The sequence below is a fragment of the Nelusetta ayraudi genome, unplaced genomic scaffold, assembly GCF_046127955.1.
Source record: "Nelusetta ayraudi isolate G7.1 ecotype Tasmania unplaced genomic scaffold, CSIRO-AGI_Nayr_v1 ptg000066l, whole genome shotgun sequence".
In the NCBI taxonomy this organism is placed as follows: domain Eukaryota; kingdom Metazoa; phylum Chordata; class Actinopteri; order Tetraodontiformes; family Monacanthidae; genus Nelusetta; species Nelusetta ayraudi.
In genome coordinates this window covers 244,355-265,788 of record NW_027466116.1, presented here as the reverse complement: position 1 = coordinate 265,788, position 21,434 = coordinate 244,355, and the positions used below count along the sequence as shown (strand labels likewise).

The window sequence follows — 21,434 nt, the reverse complement described above, 5'->3', positions numbered from 1 at the left end:
TGCTGTGGAATTCCTTCATACTTTTGCTGGGAAAACAAGTCTGACATGATAAGTGCCTGCCAGGTGAAGATCATGACGGAAACGTGTTCATTCAATCTGAAATACCTCATTTATATCTGCAGCGACAATATGTTTTTTTTATCATTACTTATTGATAGCGACAAACTAAACCCAGTCTCCATGGTTTAGAAGTTGGCAGGTACTGGAGTTAGTTGAAAAGTAGTTATCACTGACCTTTCTGAAAACAGTTCAACCCTAAACTTTAGGTCCATAAAACAACTGGCGGTCCATACTCCCTATACGCCCTCTGTCCTGGTAAATATTTACACACCCTGTCAGGGTCTTGGATGTAACCCCGTTGTCTCTTTCGACCGCGCTGTACGTGATCTTTCGCAGCTTTTACCGGATTATCGCCTCGAGTTAACAGGCTCTTTAAACAGCTGAGCGGCCCCAAGAACTGCACTCCGCACTCGCCACCTGCCGCAGCGCCGCGGCGGAGCAGCAGAACAGGGATTCTCCGGTACCCGCGTGCTGGTAAGCGCCGAGCAAACACGCCCAGGTCGCCAGCCACACTCGCCCGCGTCGTCGCTCAGCAGGAAGCCCGGCTTCCGCTCAGCCGCGGCCGTAGAGGTCGGAGGTCAAGAAATCGGGTAGCCGGCGAGGATCGTGTTACTGCACCCAGATGTGACTGACGACGGCCGTGGCTCCAGTCTGGAGGCGGCCCCCAAATGAAGCGTGACGGCCGGCTCTGCAACTTCTATTTTTGCAGAAATGCCGTCGACGGGCGCCCGCACGAGCTCCCCCTTGATGCCTTCTTTCCCTCTGATGAAGTCACACCAGCCTCTCCTGCTGCTATTTTGGAGCTTCACAAGATTTTAATTTTGCAAAACAAATAAAAACAGTGCTGTAACACTTAGGATTGCTGTTTCACTGCCGAATGTGAGAAGAAAAAAATCCACCCAATCTGAGTGGATCTTGTGACACTCAGCCCGGCTCTGTTTTTTTTGCTGCAGCTCTATATGTGGCTGCACGTCTTCACTTCCCCTGCGTGCCCTGTCAGGAGTGATGAGCCAGGGAATGAGAAACAGGTGTGTGAGAGATATATGGACCTCACGCTCCTCCTCAACCACCACCACCACCACCACCTCTTTGGGGCAGTGTTTTTGTTTTTTTTTACGATAGATGGGACGAAGCAAGAAGGTCGAGCTGAGAAAACACAGGGAAGGGATTTTAATGTGAAATGATCCCCCGTATATTATCTCTTTTACAAAAATATTCCTTTTTCTAAGAAAATAAAATGAAAAAACAAATCTGACTAGATGTGTTGCGTCCTGGATTAACTATTGAGGGATTAATCAATCCATTTTGCTGCAACATTGTACTTTGAGACAGTCAGCATCTTTCTGAATACACTCAAATCATGTGACATCAGAGCCAAAAGTCTACTTTGAGATAATGTGCGAAGCGTTAATCAATTTGAGCGCAACAATAGGTCAGTGATCAAAGGCTCATCAACTAATCAATAGACACCAATAGATGGAGAATCCTGCAATCAGGGGAATTATAGGTTCAAACTGCAACGCAAAGAGATGCTTCAGCCTTAAAACACTTATCACACACAAACATTCAGCAAATTGGCCAATCCAAAATCCAATAAACTGTCTCTGCTCTCACTTTTGTGAAAAGATAAAGTAGCCACAATGCAATCACTCACGGAACTCAGACTTCTTGATTTGCTACACGCTGATGACGACGGCATCGTGTATCATTTGGCAACGTTTGCGTGACGTCAACTTTTCCCTGTGCTAGTTTAGATCCTGTAGCAGCAGGTCTGAATAACGTCATTCACCTGCCCCTTAATGACGGTATTCCCTTTCTCTCTCTCTCTCACACACACACACACACACACACACACACACACACACACACCTGGACGCCATCCTGAATCCCTACCGTTGAAGGTGGAATATTAGTGACGCCAGTCAGAGCCTGTTCATCCACTGTCTGTTGCTTTATGTTTGTTTGAAATGTAAAGGGCCCATGTGATGCAAATGTTGTTTGCTTAAAAAAAAAAATAAAAAAAAACAACTGTCAAACAACTCCCCAGATGGACCAAAGTACCGCTTTCCTTCTTAGAAAGTGCCTGCCGAAATCCAAAGCCCTCTGTGATGTCACAAAGAACTCTCTCTCTCTCTCTCTCTGCCAACTTGGTGACGACACACCCAGCCGCTTTCTAACAAAGCAACAGTTTTAGAAGGAAGCTGTAAACACAGGGCTCAGTCTCATATTATTCTTTTTTTCTTCTAAGGTTTTGTCTTCTGCGCTTTGGGATAATAAATCTCCTCATTCTGCACTTGGGCTGCAGAATGACAAATGAAGATCTAAAAAAAAAAAAAATGGCTCTACAACGGAGCCTTTGACATTTAAGAAGAACAAACACGTAGTTTGCACATGCATGTAAACTACCTGGCTTCTCCTGCTGCTGCTGTTATCATAATATTTACGAACCGAAATTGTGACGTTGCCCTAATTTGGAAGTGAAGAACTACAGGACTCGGTTTCCACGTACCTCGTACCTGCCCCCTCTCCTCTCCAGCCCCCTCCCCTCCTCTCCCAACCCCCTCCTCTCCTCTCCCTCCCTCCTCTCCCTCCTCCCAGCTGCAGGGAGGCGCGGCTCTCCCCCTTTAACGCGCTGCTGCCGAACGGCGGTGCTTCAGTCAGTCCGCGCAGAGCGCAGCGCCACGCTGGAGCAGCGAGTACCGTCCCGCAGTCACGAGCCCAACCGACACTGGAATTTCTGCAAGAGTGGATAAAGTTTCGCGGCCAAGGTGAGTTTGGAGGACAGGTTGACTCGTTCAAATCTGCCAAAGGGAATTCTTACGGATCCGGTCCCGGTGGGAGTGAGTCGGGAACCTTTGCTTTGAATTGTTTATGTTGTGTATTCTGTTTGTGTTTTGAATGGCAGCGATCCGGGCGGCTCGGTGTAAAACGTAAAGAGTTGCAAGAGAAATGGAACGCGTGCAATGGGTGGTGGGGGGGCGGGCATCCGCAACCTGACCGACAGCACGCGCACGTAGCCCTGTCACTTCTGGATGTGGGTGTCGGAATGAGTTAATGACTTATTCACTCATTCCACCTGAATCCACCTTCCCAGCGCACAGCACCCTCGCGCAGCCTAAAAGTTGAGCGCAGGATTTTGCGGTGACGCTGTGTTCACGGACACTGTCCGGTCCGGTCCGCTCTGTGATGGATGTGTTCGGTCCTGTATCCCGCAGAAGGAGAAGAAGAAGAGACCCCTCACCCCTCCTTAAGAAACGGTGTTTTTTTGTTTTGTTTTGTTTTGTTTTGTTTTTAGCAAATGGTCAAACGCAGCCATCCGTCTTCTGTCATGTGAACTCCGCATGTGGTCGAACCTTGAGTCGTAAAGGCTGCGCACGAGTGAGTCCGGAGAGAGAGAGAGAGAGAGAGAGAGAGAGAGAGAGAGAGAGAGAGAGCGATGAGCTGCTGCCGCTGCAGCTCTGTGCCATCTCAGCGCTGAGCGTCCACATCTGGAGGGAATCAGGGCCGACGGGCTCCTGCGCGCGCCGCTGGCTCGCAAACATCTAATCAGTGAGGGAAAGTTTGGCGATCCCGCACTAAATTAAGCATTTCGTTACCGATCACCTCATCCGGGGGCGCGCGCGAGTCAACGCTGACCCGCACGCGCGCATACTTTCATGACAGAGCGAGAATGTGAGCAGATTTAGAAATCGGGCCTCTGTGACGTCACATATGTCTCCTGCACTTCCCTCTGATTATTGATAGTTGCTTTGGTGCAGGAGGCTGTAAATAGAGGGCTCAGGCCTTTGCCATTCAGTTAGCCAGCAATTCACCTGAAGCTGCAGCGCTTTATGATGTCACAAAGGGCTCTGATACCTGTCTCAGATTAGTAGTTATACTTTAGCCGGAGGCTACAAACAGAGGGCTAAAATACACTTTTTTTTTCTTTCTTTTTTTTATTGTTTCCACATTAGCCATTATTGTCAATGTATCTGACAGTCTGTTCCTGCCCTGCACTTTATTTATTGTTTTGGGGGTTTGGGTTTTGTTTGTTTTGTTTGTTTTTTTTGGGGGGGGGGGGGGGGGGGTTGCACCTGTGGCACTTTACGTTTAATTAACCATGCAGTGACGATGCTCTAAACGTAATCTCGTTGTTTCTCTGACAATGACAATAAATCTCAATCTGATCTATGCAATTTATTTAGCTAGCAAGTCGCGTGAAGCTGATGCCACAAAGTGCGCCAATACCTTTCCCAGGTTGGTGAAAACACCTCCTTCCCCCCCCCCCCCCCCCCCCCCCCTCATCATGTGTTTAGAGTCTGAAATCAGTATTCTAAAGAGTGTTTTTGGTGGGATGAAAACTAAACAGGTCTGCACTGTGGGACCTTTAAAAAAAAAAAAAAAAAAATCCGGAACACTGCAAACCTGCAAACTTTCAAAAGCAATCATCAAAGTGATGGGGAGGGGGGGAGGCTGCAGGGTCGCTATGCTCCCAAAGACACTTCTCCTCTGCAGAGATGCCCTGGGGGTCAGCTCCGCCCCCCACCTCAGTCACCCCCCCCCCCCAAAACCTCCTCCCCTCTCCCCTCCCCGGCTGATAAGTTTCAGGCTGGGACGTCCCGAGCTCGATCAGCGTGGGGTCGGGAGGCGTAAACAGGCCTGGAGTCAGACTAAACAGACCACACGTGTCCTGTAAACACAGTCACCCCGAGACGAGGAGGTGAGCGCGTGCCGCTTCGCAGCCCTGCGAGCCGGAGGGGCCTTCATTATAACCTGGCGGAGATGAAACGCTGCAGAGGAGCAGTGTGTTGCCTGCTTTAAGCCCCACAAATCAAAGCATTCTGAGCCTTTCTTTTGTTGTTGTTGTTCCTGAGGTGTAGCATCTCATCCAACATTGCCTCGCTTAGGTGTAATCAACCTCCAGGCGCCGGTTAGACTTAATGCGCGCTGTGAATGACGAGGAGTGAATTCTTTGGCTCGAGCTTCGTTTCCCTCAAACGGCTGACAAATCATAACCGGAGGACATCCTCCACGCCTCAAACAGCGCGGTGACTCACCCATCATAAACACCTCACCGCACCGCACGCCGCGCCGCCGCTTCGTGGCTTCTCGCAGGGGACGGAGGGGGTTAAAAAAAACACATGACACAAAGCATCTCCGGGTCCCTACCTGCGAAAATTACAGCGTGGAAACATCGTAAACATCCCCCCCCCTCCCCCCGAATTGCGCGAGGCGCTGCTGCGCTAGTTTTTTCCAGCTGTAACGCGGCTGCAGCTGCGTCCCAGCCTGAACCCCCTCTCCCGCCCCGCCCCACCCAGCCTCCTCTGCTGGAGCTGATAGAGGAGCAGAGCGCTCCTGATGATTACAGACGGCCAGATCCCCGAAGGCCGCGCAGCGCCGGCCGTGATTGCCACATTCCCCGTCTGGGGTGCTGACAGGGGATGTGACATCATGCTGATGACTAAATGAAACACAATTTACGTCGGCTGATCGTGTCATGTGGATGCTAAATGCATCTTTAATGATGTCGATGGGGGTTGTTCAACGCATGTCAAACGTTGCAGAGGGGGGGGGGGAAACACACAAAAAGTTGTTTTTGTGTGTTCACAGCTCAGGCGCTCGTAGCTGCTACAAGCTAGTAATCCAATACGGCTCTTGGCTACCTGCTCTTTACTTTTGTGTCACAGCGGTGAGAAGAGACACAACTTTCACCTGTGGGCTCGTTGTCATCCCACTGTCTGACACGTGAGCGGTCGCGTGCCATATGTTTTGCTAACGAGGCCGGTGACAGCATTTTGCACCTTGAATGAGCTGCTAAAGCGGTCACTGTTAGTCAACACCGCGATGACCCCGATAAAGGCCACAAACCAGAAGACACAGGTCAAGTCAAGTTGTTTCTGAGTTTCTGCACAGCAACTTTAGAACCTGGCCCACATCCACCGTGCTAGCTGGAAAACTTGCACTCAAATTCACCTCCAACACCTCCAGATTCTACTTCTGCTACAAGCAACCTTTCGCTAAGCTATGCTACGCTAGGCTAGGCAAACCCCAAGCACCGCCGACCACACAGGCCACCGCTGTCTCCCCCCTTGACACAATCTTTGAGGCTCGGCGAGTGTGTAATCTGATTAGCCGGTGCCACATCAGTGGCTCCAGAGTGCAGCCGCGGGACATTTCATGGTTTCGCTTCACAATGGGCCACTCTTGAGGTTTCTCCCCCAAGTGTACAAAGTTCTGCTGCCGCACTCGAGGCATGGTTTGGATTTGCTGGTGGGGGCATTCGGTCGCATTTGGAGAAGGACGCTGAGCGTTTCTTTGGTTCTGCTGTTTGATTTGTGCTTTTTCTTTTTTCTTGCATGTGAAGACGACCCCCGGGTTGTCGGGGTAGCTTGAGTTTCTAATTAGAGGGGGGAAAGGTACCCTGTTAATGATGTCATCGCTCCCCCCCCCTCCCTCCCCCAATGATGCCTCAGGCCCACAGCAGCTGGTTTTTCAGACGCCCGGCGTTTACAGCAGAGTGAGACTTGAAACGGTCACAACTGTCAGCTTATAATTTAGCTTTTATTGATGCTTCTTGCTTTGTTTCAGGGCCTATTGTGCCAAACGGTCGTCGGGAACTTGCGAGAAAAAAAAAGTTTTTTTTTACAGGAAGCGCCGTTTAAAGAAAAAGAGGAAGTGAGCCGCCTTTTCTCAGGTTGCGCGCAAGCTGCAACAGTTGCTGCAATCTTTGTTTTCTGAGATCTGTGCCCGAGGCCACAACAAACGCTGCCACAATCTGTTCAATCCTAAAACTCTCCACGGCTGTGGAATTTAATAAAATTATAAACAGCCTCTCCTGCTTCAAATATAAACATTTAATTAATTCATATACAGCTTCTTCTTTTTTTTCTGCATGGCACCGCATTGCACCTTCTGGCTCTTCAGAGCAGATTTCTGTATATTTTTTGGAGTTGAGTTTAACTCCAGCACCATAATTATGACTGTGTATGTCATTTATGCATCGTATATAACGTCTCGGCCCAATTATGAGCTCCAGAGACTCTCCGGGGACTGGCATTTCCAAATGACTATTTTATGCACCGTCTCAATTGACTTTCCCTGCATTTTAATGAGATTTAGGCGACGCCAGCCACAATCGAGTTCTGCTTTGTAAACATGAAAAATGCACAGCGATCATCTCTGGAGGCGGCAACACAAATCGTTTTCGTTACCTCGCCGCGATAGAAAACCTTCAATTTGCGGATTCCCCTCCCGAGAGTTTGTGTGATTGCAGCTCTGCTACAGAAACGTCCCCGCGGCTCTTTCAGCCTCTTTTTCTCTCTGACCGCGGCTGATGCGACCGGCGTCGCGCGTTAACGAGCGCCGCTCCTCTCTGAAGTCGCTGAGTGCTCCTACCGTCACTTGCCAGTCAATCCATAATTCATCGCGGCCAATGAAGTCGGCAAACGTGATCTGACAGGTCTCAGTCTCCTGACGGTCCCCCCCACCCCCACCCATCCTCCTGATTGTTACTCAAGACCAATAGAGATAGCTAGATATACTTTTATTATCCCGAGGGAAATTCCTTAACATGCAGGAGACCTATAATAACCGTACAATAGAGCTGGTAGCATCACCTTTGATTCAGTGCAAGGTGCAAACCAGCTCCCCCTTTCCCTTCTGTGAATAATATATATATTAAAAAAATTAGACAGGGTGATCTTAATTATCATTTATCTTAGTGACCAATAGTGACAATAATGTACATAGATATTTTGTTCAGCTTTTTGAAAAATTATGAGACCACCTTAAAATTTAGCTTCGAGTCTTTCAGGGGGTCGCACGGGTTAATCGGGGGCTCACACTGCCCACCCCCCTCGCGGAGCTGACAGCTGTGAGAGCCAGGGCCCGTCTCGCCGCCGCTCTCACATCCTCCTAATTGTTCGCCGCCACCGCGGCCGCACGCCTCCACTGCCACATCCCGTCAGGCTCAAGCGGCCGAGTCCGCTCAGCCGTGAGGGGAGGCGACACAAGACCCCTGGACGCAGGAGGGGGACCATTGACGCAGCTCCACACACACACACACACACACACACACACACACACACACACACACACGTCAAAAACAAAGGGGGAGAGAAAGAAAAACCCTCTCCAGGCTCATCCAGATGTTTTCTGATAGTGACAGCAGAGCTGGCGGGGGAGAAAGCTGGACCAAAAGCGGAGGGGGTCTCTTTATCGGTGGCGCTGCCGGGGAGGGGGGGGGTGGGGGGGAGGCGGGAGCAGCGGGTTTGGAGGGTGAAGCGGGGGGCACATTTGCGAGGAAGCAGGTCGGTTGATCGGTAACGGGAGCCGACAGCTGGCAGGTTCAGCGGAGGTTAACGGCTGAGTGTGGATGGCAGCGAGGGGAGGAAGAGAGGAGCCCGGCTGAGGCGGTTCTGTCCGAGATGCTCCTGTCAGATTCCCAGACTGGGAGTCGGAAGTTTTGTTTTGGTTTTGTGTGTGTGTGTGTGTGTGTGTGGGGGGGGGGGGGGGGGGGACAAGTTTTGCTGACTTATGGGGCCTCAACAAAGCCACGCCGACGTGGGACGGGTCGACTGTTTCCTCGACAATCACAGTCGTGTTTTTCCGGCAAATCCGGGAGAAAAAAAACCCCGGATCTCGCGTCAGAACAACCTCCACCCGTCCCGTTGATCAAAGAAGAAGCCAAGCACCTTCCGGCCAGGGCCGCGGTCGCTGGACGGACCCGACCTGACCCGACTGTGCTCAGCTGTGGAGGCAACAAATCGATGTTGGCACTCTACCAGTGTCGGCGGGCGGCCGGGTGAAAGGGAGTTGTGGCGGTTTGTTTTCAACGCGGATGACCCAGTGTTGGGGGACACAGCACAGCTGGAGAGGCTTTAAGCCTCTCAGCCCCACACCCCACCCCCCGCCTCCTTTTTCACAAGTCCTCACAAGTTAGCGATAACCTTTCTCCCCGCTCGTGTTGGCGACGCCTGTTGTTCGTGGTCTTTGTGTGAAAGTGAGACACGGCGGCGCAGATGTTAATTTTCCTCCTGTTTTAGTCTCACAGGTTGAGTCTGCGTTTTGACTCACTGGAAGTGTTTTTGCTCATGGGACTGGCGGTGCGTCTTCGGTCACAGGTGCGCTAGCGGCCGCGGCTCTCCGACTCTGATGAGCCGCTGAGGCGTCTTTTAGCACTTTGTCAGCGCCGCCGCACGGCCGCACGAGCCGAGCGGGGGAAAAATGTGCCAACTTGGTTGAAATAAAACATCTGGCAGCGGGCCAAGCGGCGCCGTCTCTCAGCAGCCTTCTCACCAGCTGAGAGCTTAATGAGGGTTCGCAGTGTGGGAACGGGCCTTTGTGAATTCAAGACTGTGGGAGATTGAGGGATGTTGCCCAGATTTCTTTTTGCGTGCGTGTGCTAAGCTGATGCAGGCTGGCACATGACGGGAAAAGGCGGCGGCTTTTTTTGGAAGGTGCCAAACAATGGCGGCCAGAGTCGGGATGTCCTACCTGACGTCACCCCAGATCTGGCCGCTTGATATATGAAATTCCAGCGGGGGCAGCGCACGCCCTTCTGCTACTGTCGGCTCCAACACTAACACGAGAGCTCAGTGGTTTTGGGCCATGATCTTGGTTGCGTTGCTCAAAAAGCCACGGAAAATTCTAAAAGCTCATTTATACATGAAAAACATTTTTTTTTAAAAAAGAGAGGGACTCAAGACGATTGGAAAATATTAAATTTGATCATGGCTTTGGAAAAGTTAACAACGCCAACATGTTTCAGCCATGTAGGCCTCCTGCAAGGCAGAGGTCAAAGAAAGGCGTCTGTTATCTGCCTTGAAAAAGGCCGACCTACGCTTTCTTAAAAGTAGTTTTTTCAGTCTTTTTGATTCCCCCCCCACCCACCCCCATGCCGAAGAGCACCAGCAACAATCTTTTTGTTTCCCACAGCCAGCAGCACTCCATCCACTTGTAGTTTGACTTCTGATTTATGTATGATCAGGTGTATTGGAAACCAAGCTTTAACATTCCCATAGTTTCAGCGTGGCCTCGGGTGTTACGTCATTAGGTTTGCACCTTGTGCAGGAATGCAAGAGAACAGAAGAGTTTAAAGCCACGTACCAGGGAAGAGAATAGGGGTCGAGTTTGGCCCAAGGTGTCCAGCATCAGAAGGCGAAAGTCAGGAGAGGCGGGTGGAACAGCAAACACGATGTCAGGACTTTATCGGCCCGAGCTGTTTAATTATCAACAGTGGCCGCAAGCGCTCGTTCTGGGGCCGGTGGGTGTCGACAAACGAGGGAATGAAATGCGGACGTGTGGACGTCGCCTGTGTTTGTTATCTCTGCACACTCAGCGGAGGCCTTGGCTCGACAGCGTGACTGCTGTCGTCTGTTGACTTTAGCAACTTCATGTCGGTGAGGTCGCCAAACTGTTTGCCAAAGCAGCGAGAAGAACAACTTAAATCTAAACGCACAGAAAAGGCGAATGCAGAAAATTAGCTGCATCTGCCGTTTTAAAAATAATCTGGCCCTCAGCTCAAGACTTCTAGCCAACTTATTGCGTGTTGTGAAACTTTGATACTCTTGGGTTTTGTTACTTTCATTTTATCTGCTCAGTCAAACTGCCTGGCGGGGCTAAAAAAAAAAAAAAAAAAAAAAAAGATTTTAGTTTGGGAATTACCAACCTTTAAATCTTTACCTTGATTTCCCTCTTCCCTGTTTATGTAGCAGTTTTATAGCAGCAGGTGCTGACGTCTATTTGAATGATTGGCTGTGCCTGCTAGCATAGCTCTTTAGCATAGATTGACACACACGTTATCTCTGTCATCTCAGTGTGTGCGCAGACCTGCCGTCTTTGCTCTGTGGCTCCACGCCTCGGCACCTCGTCTCTCTGACGGTTCACTTCGAATGACAAAAGAGCCTCAGCAGTTAGCAAAGAGCCCATCTTGTTGTCTTTTTTTTCTCCCTTTTTTTTACGACATGCGAGGGGGGTCTATTCGGGCTGGGGTCCCTTAAGCCGTCCCAGGTGGCCTGAATGAATGTGGAGAAAGCCCCTTGCCGTAGCCTGTAATCGTAGATCAAGCGGCAAATGGCACTCAAGGCTCCGCGCCGCTGATGGGATTTACAATTGGCCGGCTAGCTTTGTTTTTCAGCGTCCCGCTGTACGTTTTATGGTCGGCCCCTTTCCCCTCCTTCCCTGACTAATGAGGCGCGCGGCACAAGCGGGCCAGGAGGCTCTCTGCAGACCCACAGGAGCAACCTTTTGTTTTTGATCCATTAATAATGCAAACAAGGCCACGGTTCCATCTCTTTGTTTGGAGGATAAAAGTCGACGCCTCCTTTTCCTTTGTCGCACACTTCTTGACCTCTGGCGTCTGCCGCCTCGCTCAGCAGCGAAGCGGCAAGCCTCGGCTCATTTAGCCATTAGCCTCATCTCTATGCCCGCACCGTGGGGAGCCAACGACAGGCGCAGATGCCGCCGTCTTTGCTTAACGTTCAGAAAAATGAAGTCCAATCGGGCAGTGAGCTCAGCTGGGGCCAGGTGTCGGCATAAAAGGAGGTGAGAAACAGGACAGTGATGGAGAGGAGGAAGATCAGAGGAGGCCAGTTGGTCGGCAGCCGGCTGCAGATGCTGCTCATCTGTTCCAAGATTTACCCCCACTAACCCCAAGGGGCTTCAAAGGTGGTCCTTGCCAATGGACCGAAGTCCTTATCTTGTGTTTACCTGGCGGAATACATAATTCACAGAGCCATTTCCTTTGACCCCCTGACCTCCAGGCCAGCTGCTTCGCTTTAGGAGTTACTCATCTGTGAGCTTCTGCAGCAACTTCATTGGTTTTAAGGAGCTTCTGGAGGGTGACGAGGGTTGATGATGTCCCCGCTCTCAACGGGGCCGGACCCTCTGGCTCAACGCGATGTTAATTGGGACGGAGACGGGCCTCCTTCCCATGACAGGTCTCCCCCAGTCGCAGCATCTTTATGAAGCGTGACAGCAAACATCTGGTTCCTCTTTAAGCTGCATGGGGCACTCGGTTTAAGCCTCCCCTGCAGGACAGACCATCCGTTTCTCAGAGAGGAGCCTCCTGCGAGGGAGGAGAGGGATGGGAGAGGGCAAACAGGCCCCGAGATTAAGGCGTTAAGGCCGCGGCCACATACTTAACCTAAAGAAAATTTTAGAAAAAAAACCCTCCTGCGAGCCAGGATTGAGAATTTTTTTTCTTTTTTTTTTCTCTCCTTTTGTTCCATTGTCCGTCCCCTCGGATCCGCTCGGACTGAGATTCCTCTGCAGGTTGTTCCCTGGTCTGTCGGGAGGCTTCGTCCTCCCTCTGCTGCCAGTAGTTTTCCACTGGCTCTCATTGTTTAGTCTCTCGACCAAGTGATTGTCTTGCCAGAGATGAAACCTCTGGAGCTGTTTGGTATAAATAAATGGTGACAGTTTGAAACGTCAAATCTGGAAAGGGAAAGTTTATGGAGCTTTCACACGTGCGTTGTTTTTTTTTTGTTTTTTTTTGTTTTTTTTTAAAGGCGGCTGAAAGCATGACTAATTACAGTGATGTAAATAATGTCCGAGAGCGGGCGGTTTGTGATTTTCATTCCAACTGGGACCTTCAGATATATTTTTAAACACTATAAACTAGTATTTGGATGGTTTCTGCATTGTATATCTTCCGATTTCCTACGACTGAGTGAAAACAAACAGATTTGTTTAAAACGTTTGGCTTTCGGGTCAGCGCGTTCCACAACCTGTTGTCTTCCCTCTCATCTGCGCCTCGCTTGGGATCAATCACCATCACGAGAACTGCATGTTTCTGACAACACAAACTCAATTTTATTTTTCAAGAAACAACAAAACCCAGATTTGTCTTTGTGATTTGTGCTGTTTTGTCAGTGATTTGTGATTTCTTTGATCTGGCCGAAGAAATAATTCGAAAAATAATTAAAATACCACATCAATGGGGAAAAACGCACTCACTGATGGATGAAAGTGCAGCAAGGAGTAAGAAAAAGGAAGAGACAGGCAGATAGGGGAGGGGGAGAGAGAGTGGGATGGGAAATGACAGGGCAGTGGAGCCCTGTGGCAAATCCAGAAGGTGCGTGTGTGCATGCGGGGAATTAATGGACACGGTTAGAATCAGGAAGTGGAGAGAAAAATGGAGAAAAAAGGGGGGAGGCTATGGAGAGAGATAAGGATAGAGACAGAGCGGCAGGGTCGCGGCTAATGACAACCTACGGTGAGAGACAATAGAGCTTGTGTAACCCGAGAGACACTCACAAACCTGCAGATCACAGGAGGCGCCGGCTACTCATTTAGCTCATTACAGCTAATCAAGCTAATGGCATCTTTTGTCTCTGTCGCTCTCTCTCTCTCTCTTTGCCTGTCAGTCAGAGTTGCTTGTAAATCACGTGAGCTTCTTCTGCCACCACACTCTGTTTTTAACACGCCCTCCTTAATAATAACTAACTCATAACGTCATCACTTGTATATTTAGCCAACGTTCCAAATTCGTTAGAATTCTCTCAGCATCGTGACTCTAGTTTTGGTCGCATGTCGGGACGGTCGGAGGAGGAGGAGGAGGAGGAGGAGGAGGAGGAGGAGGAGCAGGAGGAGATAACCTCTGAACGTGACTGTCGTGACAGATCTGAGGGCCAAACAAAAGACGCAGGGAGGAAGGAGCACGGCAGCAGAATTGAGGTTTCTGCCCGGCAACTTGTGGATCTCAGGGTCACAACTGCTCGGCCCTGTACTGATGAACGCCGGCAGCAGTCGACCGCGGTGATTAACCCGTGTTCCGTGCCTTTAATTTGACATTCTTTAACCTTCCCCCAGCCCCCGTCCCACCTCACCCCCTGCCACGAACGGAAAAGCCAGCGTCAGGATTAATGACTTTGTTTAGACTCCTGCGGCGCTAATCTGCTTTAACGCTCTGACGGCAAAGGGAACAGATTGACTGGAAATAGGTATTCCAATAAATACCCTCATTGTCCCCCCCGCCCCCACACACACACACCCCTAACCTCCCCTGTTCCAGCTTCCGGCCTCCTTTGTCTCCCCCATATTTTTTCTACCCCTCGCGTTTTATGCCTGTCTGACTCTCGCACACCTGTCGCGGGACATTATTTCCTGGAACGCTACATAAACAACCGCCGACTTCTTCTTTCCCGCACACTCTTGACAGCCAAACCATCTGGAAGAAAGAAAAAAAAAACACCTATCCATCCAGTTGTGTACCTCCCGCGCCCCTCCTCCCATCCCCCCAACCATCAACCCCTCCCCCTTCCAAGTAGATTTACAGCAGTGAGTCTGCAGAAAGGTTTTGGAGGTTACGCTAACCTGATATGCAGCCTTCTCGTATGTCAGTGTTGGTCGACTTTAGTCTGCAGTGGTGGGACAAGAAACCTTTTTTCTTTTGAAAAAAAACATTTTTTGTAGTTTAACAGTTTTGTACACTCTCTATGGGGGGGGGGCAAGGATCATAAAGTTGAAGGTTTTCCTCTGAAAGTGCGTCAGAAACATCAGGAGACCTTGACTTTAGCGCTCGTCGACTATCTGCCACTATCAGCGTTGTGACCGTGGCTCGCGCCCCCCCCCTGCCCCCCCTGCTTTTCCTGCTCATTGTTTGGTCTCAGGTGACGGAAAAGCTAAAATAGCGAGCGATAACACTTGAGGCAGACCGTTGGGAACAATAAGCGTGGCCATATAAAACACCTTCCCGCCAACAAGGGGCATTCTTTTCTCCAGACGGAGTCTGGAGATGTGTTCACTGTTCTCTCAGGTCTGCCAGAACGACACAGAGGCTCCGCAATCCGCAGCCCTGGCGGTGGAGGATCTAACCTGATTTGGTGGACAGGGAAATCACTCGTGGCCCCTCGGGCACAAAACTAGCACTGACACACACAAATAAATCCATGACCGCACGCAACATGCAGGCGCTCATACGCGGACATATGATAACTATGCTTGGATGTTTTTTTCCGTGCCAAAAATACCCATCGGGTGGAGCCTCTCCCATTATAGGCACGTGCAGCCGGCGAGCCTCCGGAAAAAATTCATGTGTAAAAAAGGGAGCGACACTGCCAGGGACACGGTACTCCTGGAACTCTTTTCGCAGAACGGTGTCTTGCGGTTGCATTTACGTGTCTGTCTGGCCATTTTTAAGTGGGTTGGAGGGGGCTTGTCAATGTACACAACGAGTTGTTTTACTGCGGCTGTGAAAAAAAGTTATGACTTCACAAGAGCCCTGGTTTGACCGCGGCAAAGCTGCACATTTTTACCATCCTTACTACTGCTTATGTCAGAATGTGTTGTCAGTTTCGAGCTTGACAGATTTAGTCACGCTTTAATTCGCCCTGCGGTGCCACAAAGAAGGTCTTCGACGTGTATGGAACCCAGCCATCCTCCAACTTAAAGGTCTAGTTCGCCCCTAGATTTGAAATCCCACCCCTCCGATGCCTCCGACCGAGGCTCGGGTGACGATTTTCTAATCCTCGTGACCATTCTTGACTTTCACAGAAATACAGAATTCCACGGGCCTATTGTGGCCGGTAAGTCCCCATTGTGGACCAAACACCGAAGGCAACAACACGATACTCCTCCAAACTGCTCCTGCGGCGTCATCCGTGTGTTCAGTCCAGTCCAGTATTTCATTTTCTAATCCAAGCAGGGTTTCACCATCACAGGTTTAAGACAAATTGGACTCCCAAGCATTCCAAACACTTTCCATGACATGACATGAGCAAAATGAAGACATACTCTCTTTTTGCTCACGTCATCATACTTTCACTTTTCATGCACCGGGAGGAAATATGCTTCAGAAATGATTATGCAAATGACAAATTGTCACCCGAGCTTCCACCGACACCAGAGTGAGAAGGAACAGTGCGAAACAGGAACGTTGAGTGAGAGATTGGTTTTTCTACCTGCTTGGATTTAGCAGCCACGCATCGTGATTAAGTGTTTTTTTCACTGCAGTGTTCCGTCCTTCTGATATCACCCCCCCCCCCCGACTCGGCTGTGTTATCACAACTCGCGCCAGACTTATCTGTTTGTTCATGGACCGTTTTGCTCCTTGGGTGAAAGTGCCTATGTGTCAAAAAGCGGTTTAGCCTTGATGCGGTAAAGGCAAAGGGAGAGTGCCAATTTTGAATTACTGCCAGACGTCAAATAATCAAAAGGCTGAGCTGAGCTCTGCTCTTCTGTAGGCCATCTGGTCTCTGCTGCTTGCCATGAAAAACAACTTATCCCCTAACCACCCTTTTCTTTCTCTCTCTCTGTCTGTCTCCAGGGAGTCTGTGCAGGTGAGCCGAGGACAAGGACAACTCATCCGTCCGGCAAAGGAAAAGAAAAGTGCAACGGCGCCGGGCCCCCCCTCAGTCAATTTAGCTACGACGGGCGGCAAACAGTCAGAAGTCTTGACCCGGCGCAAAGCAAATATTTGAAGCCATTACGTCTCATTCTGAGCCGCGAAGGCTAGTGTCACTGGAAAGCAGAGGAGGAGAAGCAGGAAAGAGCTACGTCGACAACCCAGCCTGCTATTTTCTGCTGCGCTGTGGGCAGGGAGCGTCTCTTTTTGGGGAGTGCCTCGGGCTGACAAGGAAAGGAAAGGACCTCCCTGCGCCCTGCCTGCTCCTTCAAATGCCTGTGTAAATACCGGACAGATACATCAATTTATCCGCAATTTAAACGCTTCCCAAGAAAGAAACTCAGGGCTATCTATAGAATACTTGGGTTCTGTGGTCCCCTGGATTGCTAGCTAGCTATGCATCAAAAAAGTTGAAGAGCTCCGCGATCAGGAATGCCTGCTGCCACATACTGTAGGAGCCCTTGTGCCTAAATTTAGAAGCTGCTCAGTGTTATTGTTTTAGGGAACCAAGATGAAGCCCTTGACACCAATCGGATCCCCGTCTCCCTTGAGGCTCCTCAACAAAGGTCCCGACTACCTCCGCCGGCAGATAGATGGCGGTGGCCAGGGCCGCTCTGTCAGTGCCGTGGAGAGGCTGGAGGCAGATAAAGCCAAGTACGTCAAGAGCCAGCAGGTGATCAACACCAAGCAGGAGCCCGTGCTGGTGCCCTGTGCCACGCCGCCGCCGCAGCCCCGCCGAGGTTTCTCCACCCCCGGGAGCCTGACGCCTCACACGTCGCCGAGGCATTCGTCCAACACGCCCTTCTCTACGCTCTCCTTCACCTCCAGGGATGAGAACGAAAATGATGACTCTCGCAAGGAGAACAGGCGCACCTCCGTGGATGTGGAGGCGCAGAACAGGAGCAATGTGAGCAGAACATTGCCTCCCAATCCCAGGACTCCCGGGAAGCAGTGCCTGGTGGCACCGCACAGCGCCCCCGTGCTGCGGAGAAGCTCCGGCAAGCGGATGCTGAGGCCGGACTCTCTCGTCATCTACAGGCAGAAGAAGGAGTGTAAGAGTCCCGGCAGCGGTTGTGCGGCCGTGGGGGACAACAACAACGCGGAGGTCAAGGGGTACAGTTTTGTGCGACGCCTCTTCCAAGGGTCCATGAGGGAGAAGGGCAGCGGCGGCGAGCCCAGGATCCTGAAGATGGTCATCAGCGAAGAGAAGGCACAATCGCGAGACGGAGACTCGCGTATGTCTTGGACCAACGACAAAGATGCTACAGATGGCGGGCCGGGCAGCCGGAGGTCCAGCAAGACCGACCAAGACCAAAGCCCGGAGTCTATCCCGAGCCCAGGTTCCATCTCGAGCCCGGGGGTGAGTGCTACTCTTGAACGGACTAAGAACGGTCTATCAGCGGGTACAGCCGGTGGCGCAAGCGACAGCATCAATAACGGAAACCACATGAGCAACCACGACGATGAGAACGACCCGTGGAAGCGAGCATCACCACCGCCGGTAGCGCCCAGACGGCGGCAGTTCGGGGAGTTGCAGCGCTCCAAGTCTGATTTACGCCTCCGCTGCTCGGTGGCCTTATCAGAACAAGAGCACTTCTTTGACTTCTGCGGACTGGACGGCGAGATGATAGAGCGGCTGGGGCGTGAGAATTTCCTCTCGGGCGCCAGCTCTATAGACACACTTTCACTGGCGCTGCGCAGCGTGGGTGGAGACGCCGACGGCGGTGGTGGTGGTGGTGGTGGTGGCGGCGGTGGCTCGGAGCCCAGTGAGTTCTCTCGGCACTCGGGGGACGGCCTGTTCGAGGAGGAGCTGGCCGAGCAGCTTCCCACCGGAGTGTCGATCATCGAGAGGAACGCCCGGGTCATCAAGTGGCTGTACGGGTGCAAGAACGCCGCGCGAGAGGGACCCAAAGAGTCGACCGTTTGATGAAAGGGGACAAAGAGAAACACACACACATGGACACGCAAACACAAAACGCACGTTGCCATGGAGTGCAACGAGTCTGAGACTTTGGTTGATGAAAAGCAACAGGTTTCTGTACAAGCTCACCCAAAGAAAAGACACTGAAATGGCCTGGTATGGTATTGGGGTTCCCGCGGTTTCACCCCCAAGTTCAGACGTTTGCTGCTGGAGCAAAACTGAGGGATGGGAGGGAAGGGAACTTGAAATCTCACTGGAACACAAGCAGTATTACGTTTGGGTACCGCAGAAAGGGGGCTTGGTTGGACAGTGAAATTGATTGTCGGCTGCGGGTTACTTTTTTTCAGCCACCATCCCGTCTGTACTCGGGGTGAGATCACTTTCTTTCCCCCACACTCACCGCCTCCAAAGAGACTTTGACCAACACAAGTGGCTCGCTCCTTGTCAAGCTGATATTATATATTTATGAATCCTATGGAAGCGTTGACAGGGTGTAGAAATATGACAGAATGACCGGTTGTCGGTGTTGTGTGTTTACTGTATTGCTGGACTCTTCCTGTTTTCGTTTGGTTTTTATTCAGTTGACTAAATTGTGAACCCCACCCCCACCCCCACCCCCTCCACCCTCAGACCAAACACATAGACGTACAGTACGGACACAGTGAACATGCCAGCCCCCACCCTCACCAGACACCCCTCCCTCAATGACTCGACTAAAAAGAACCACTAAACCGTCTTGTTGTTTTGTCCCCCCCCCCCACCCCCACCCCCACCCCATTCAACTGGAAAACTGGCACGCGTGTGTGAAATGAACCGTGATACCTCATTCGATTCTGTCCCAGTTTAGTGTGCGTGCGTTCTTGTCGCTGTCGCTGTTGTTGTTGTTGTTGTGTGTGTTTGTTTTTCTTTTTTTCTCTTCCTATTTTATACTCCTTAAAACGCAGGCGTTGGAATTAACTAACATGCGAGGCGCCCCTGTGGGGTTGTAAAAGTGCACTGAACTGGACACACAGGGAGGGAGAGGAAATGAAAGACAGGCCCCATAGTTCTCTCCCTCTCTCTCTTTGCAGGGATTCATCTCACATAAGGTTAAAAAACACTGATGTCGGATTTGGAAGGAGAGCAGGAGGGCTGAGCTTGTCCACGCTTTTCATTGTTTTCCCCATCGGGGTGGGGGAGGGGGGGGGGTTGATTCTTCTGCGTTAAACAGCGTCGACCGATTACCGATTATCACTGCCAGCGCAGCATAGGATCTGAGTGCATTCAGAGGTGATACAAAGAAAGAAAGAAAGAAAGTAAACAAATTCAATGAGCAGTGATTCCTTTGAGAAGATAAATGGAAAGGTTTCACTCCTCACCTCCACAAAGTTTGGGCAATGGAGTTGCTGGTTCGCTGTGGGATGTCACTGCGGCCATCTGTCAGCTCCAGGGATGTTCCGCCTCCCCAGACGGCTCAGCCAGGTCAGGGAACCGCAGCAGGGGGAGGCTGCAGGCCGCCCTGCGATAAAGCAGCGATTCCCCGCCGCACTTCATCCATCCTCCGGTCAATCATCCGCACCTTATCTCCGCCCCAAAGGTCACTTCTGCTGCGCAGCCTGCAGGGATGGGTACGACCCGGAGGTCCGGCGGGGCCTGCAGGGATCGCATGCCTGTTACATTTGATCTGTAAACAAGAAAAACAGAGGACTGAATACTGACAGGGTGGTTCACCGCCCCCCCCCCCTCCCACCTCGTAATCCATTCAGCTGCACGTTGACAAAGTGGCTCCGCTCACTTCAAAAGCTTCCTTTTTATTTGATTTATAAGAGAGATTTATTACTTTTTATTCCAAAGAACTTTGTGTATGATGTACACACCAATAAAATAAGAAAAGAAAGAAGCAGCTCTTGTGATTGTCTTTTTTGTGTTATTGTCTGTATTTAAATCTACATTTTCTGATATATGTTAGGAGGTAAAACATTAAAAAAAAATATATATACATACACATGCATATGTATATACATGTATATATATATATACATGTATATATATATATATATATATATATATATATATATATATATATACATATATATATATATATATATATATATATATACACATACATATATACACATATATATATATATGACCGGAGGGTTTAATAACAGAATCATTAAGAACAGAAATAATAACAAAGTTATCAAAATAGTAATAGAACAAGAAAAAAGCACAGTGTAACATAAATTTGATTTAATAAAAGGCAGTTGTAAAAAGAAAAGTCTTTAGCCTTGATTGAAATTCTAACTAAAAAAAAAAAAAAAAAAAAGAGAAAGACATGAATGTTCCTCTCTTCCTGTCAGAGAGAGAAACGGTGGCCTCGCTCAGTGGGGCGACAACGTCTCATCCTTGACTCCCCGCGACCATCAAGTCTCATTTTTCACATTATCTGAAGTGCACTAATCCTTTCAGCATTCCCGACACGCCGGGCTGTGAGGACAGCGGCGGCAGGTTGTGTTTGCAGACAAGGAGGCCTCTGTGTGCAAGGCCCCCCCTGTCTGAACCGTCTGCACATCCTCCAACCTGTCTGAAGAATCCTCCTACTTTCTTATTGCATTGGTTTTGGACAACGCGTTCTAATTCTTCCTTGTGACAGGGTTTAATCAGGGTTTTGTTGCACACTTCGGCACATCGTGGCTGCTTTTGCACTCGTACGAATCCTTGAGCTCAACATTTCCCGGGTAAATCAGCAGCAGCCAACGTGATGACACATCCGATCACATTCCACAAGTTTTGCCCCCTTCTTTCCTAACAGTGAGCAAGAGATACTTTAAAAAAAAAAATATGCCCAGACAGTCTGGCAGAGTCCCCAGACTCTGCTCAAAAAGCTTCTTTTTTTTTTGCAAGCTAACAGTTTTCAAACTCAGCCCCTCGGCTCTTTCGCTTCGTTACAGCATCACACACGCAGCAACGCAACAACAACAAACATCAGCACACCCACACATTGCAGTTTCATACGTGTAGCGCACTTCCTCCTGCCCCGAGCCCGACGAGCCTCCTGTCCTAAATCAGAGGCAAACAATGGGCCTCCTGTGCGTCTGTGTCAGTCAGCCTGACCGGAGGGCCTGCTGCGACATCCTGTTTTGGGTT

The 21,434-nt window shown here is 50.3% G+C and overlaps 1 protein-coding gene across 2 annotated transcripts; it reads left to right on the top strand.

The window, feature by feature from the left end:
- The first annotated feature begins 2,684 nt into the window (after nt 1–2,684).
- On the top strand, nt 2,685–20,184 carry fam110d (family with sequence similarity 110 member D). Of its 2 annotated transcripts, none has more exons than XM_076041402.1 (3): nt 2,685–2,828; nt 16,307–19,444; nt 19,485–20,184. In XM_076041402.1, exon 2 carries the CDS (start codon nt 16,896–16,898, stop codon nt 18,309–18,311), a length of 1,416 nt encoding a protein of 471 aa, XP_075897517.1. In that variant the 5' UTR covers nt 2,685–2,828; nt 16,307–16,895; the 3' UTR covers nt 18,312–19,444; nt 19,485–20,184. The 2 variants fall into 2 exon arrangements, with proteins under 2 accessions (XP_075897517.1, XP_075897518.1); XM_076041403.1 differs by lacking the exon at nt 2,685–2,828 and adding an exon at nt 13,624–15,566.
- The last annotated feature ends 1,250 nt before the right edge of the window (nt 20,185–21,434 follow it).

Excerpts from the sequence above, each read along its gene's own strand:
- fam110d (XM_076041402.1), top strand. The coding sequence starts at position 16,896 with ATGAAGCCCTTGACACCAATCGGATCCCCGTCTCCCTTGAGGCTCCTC.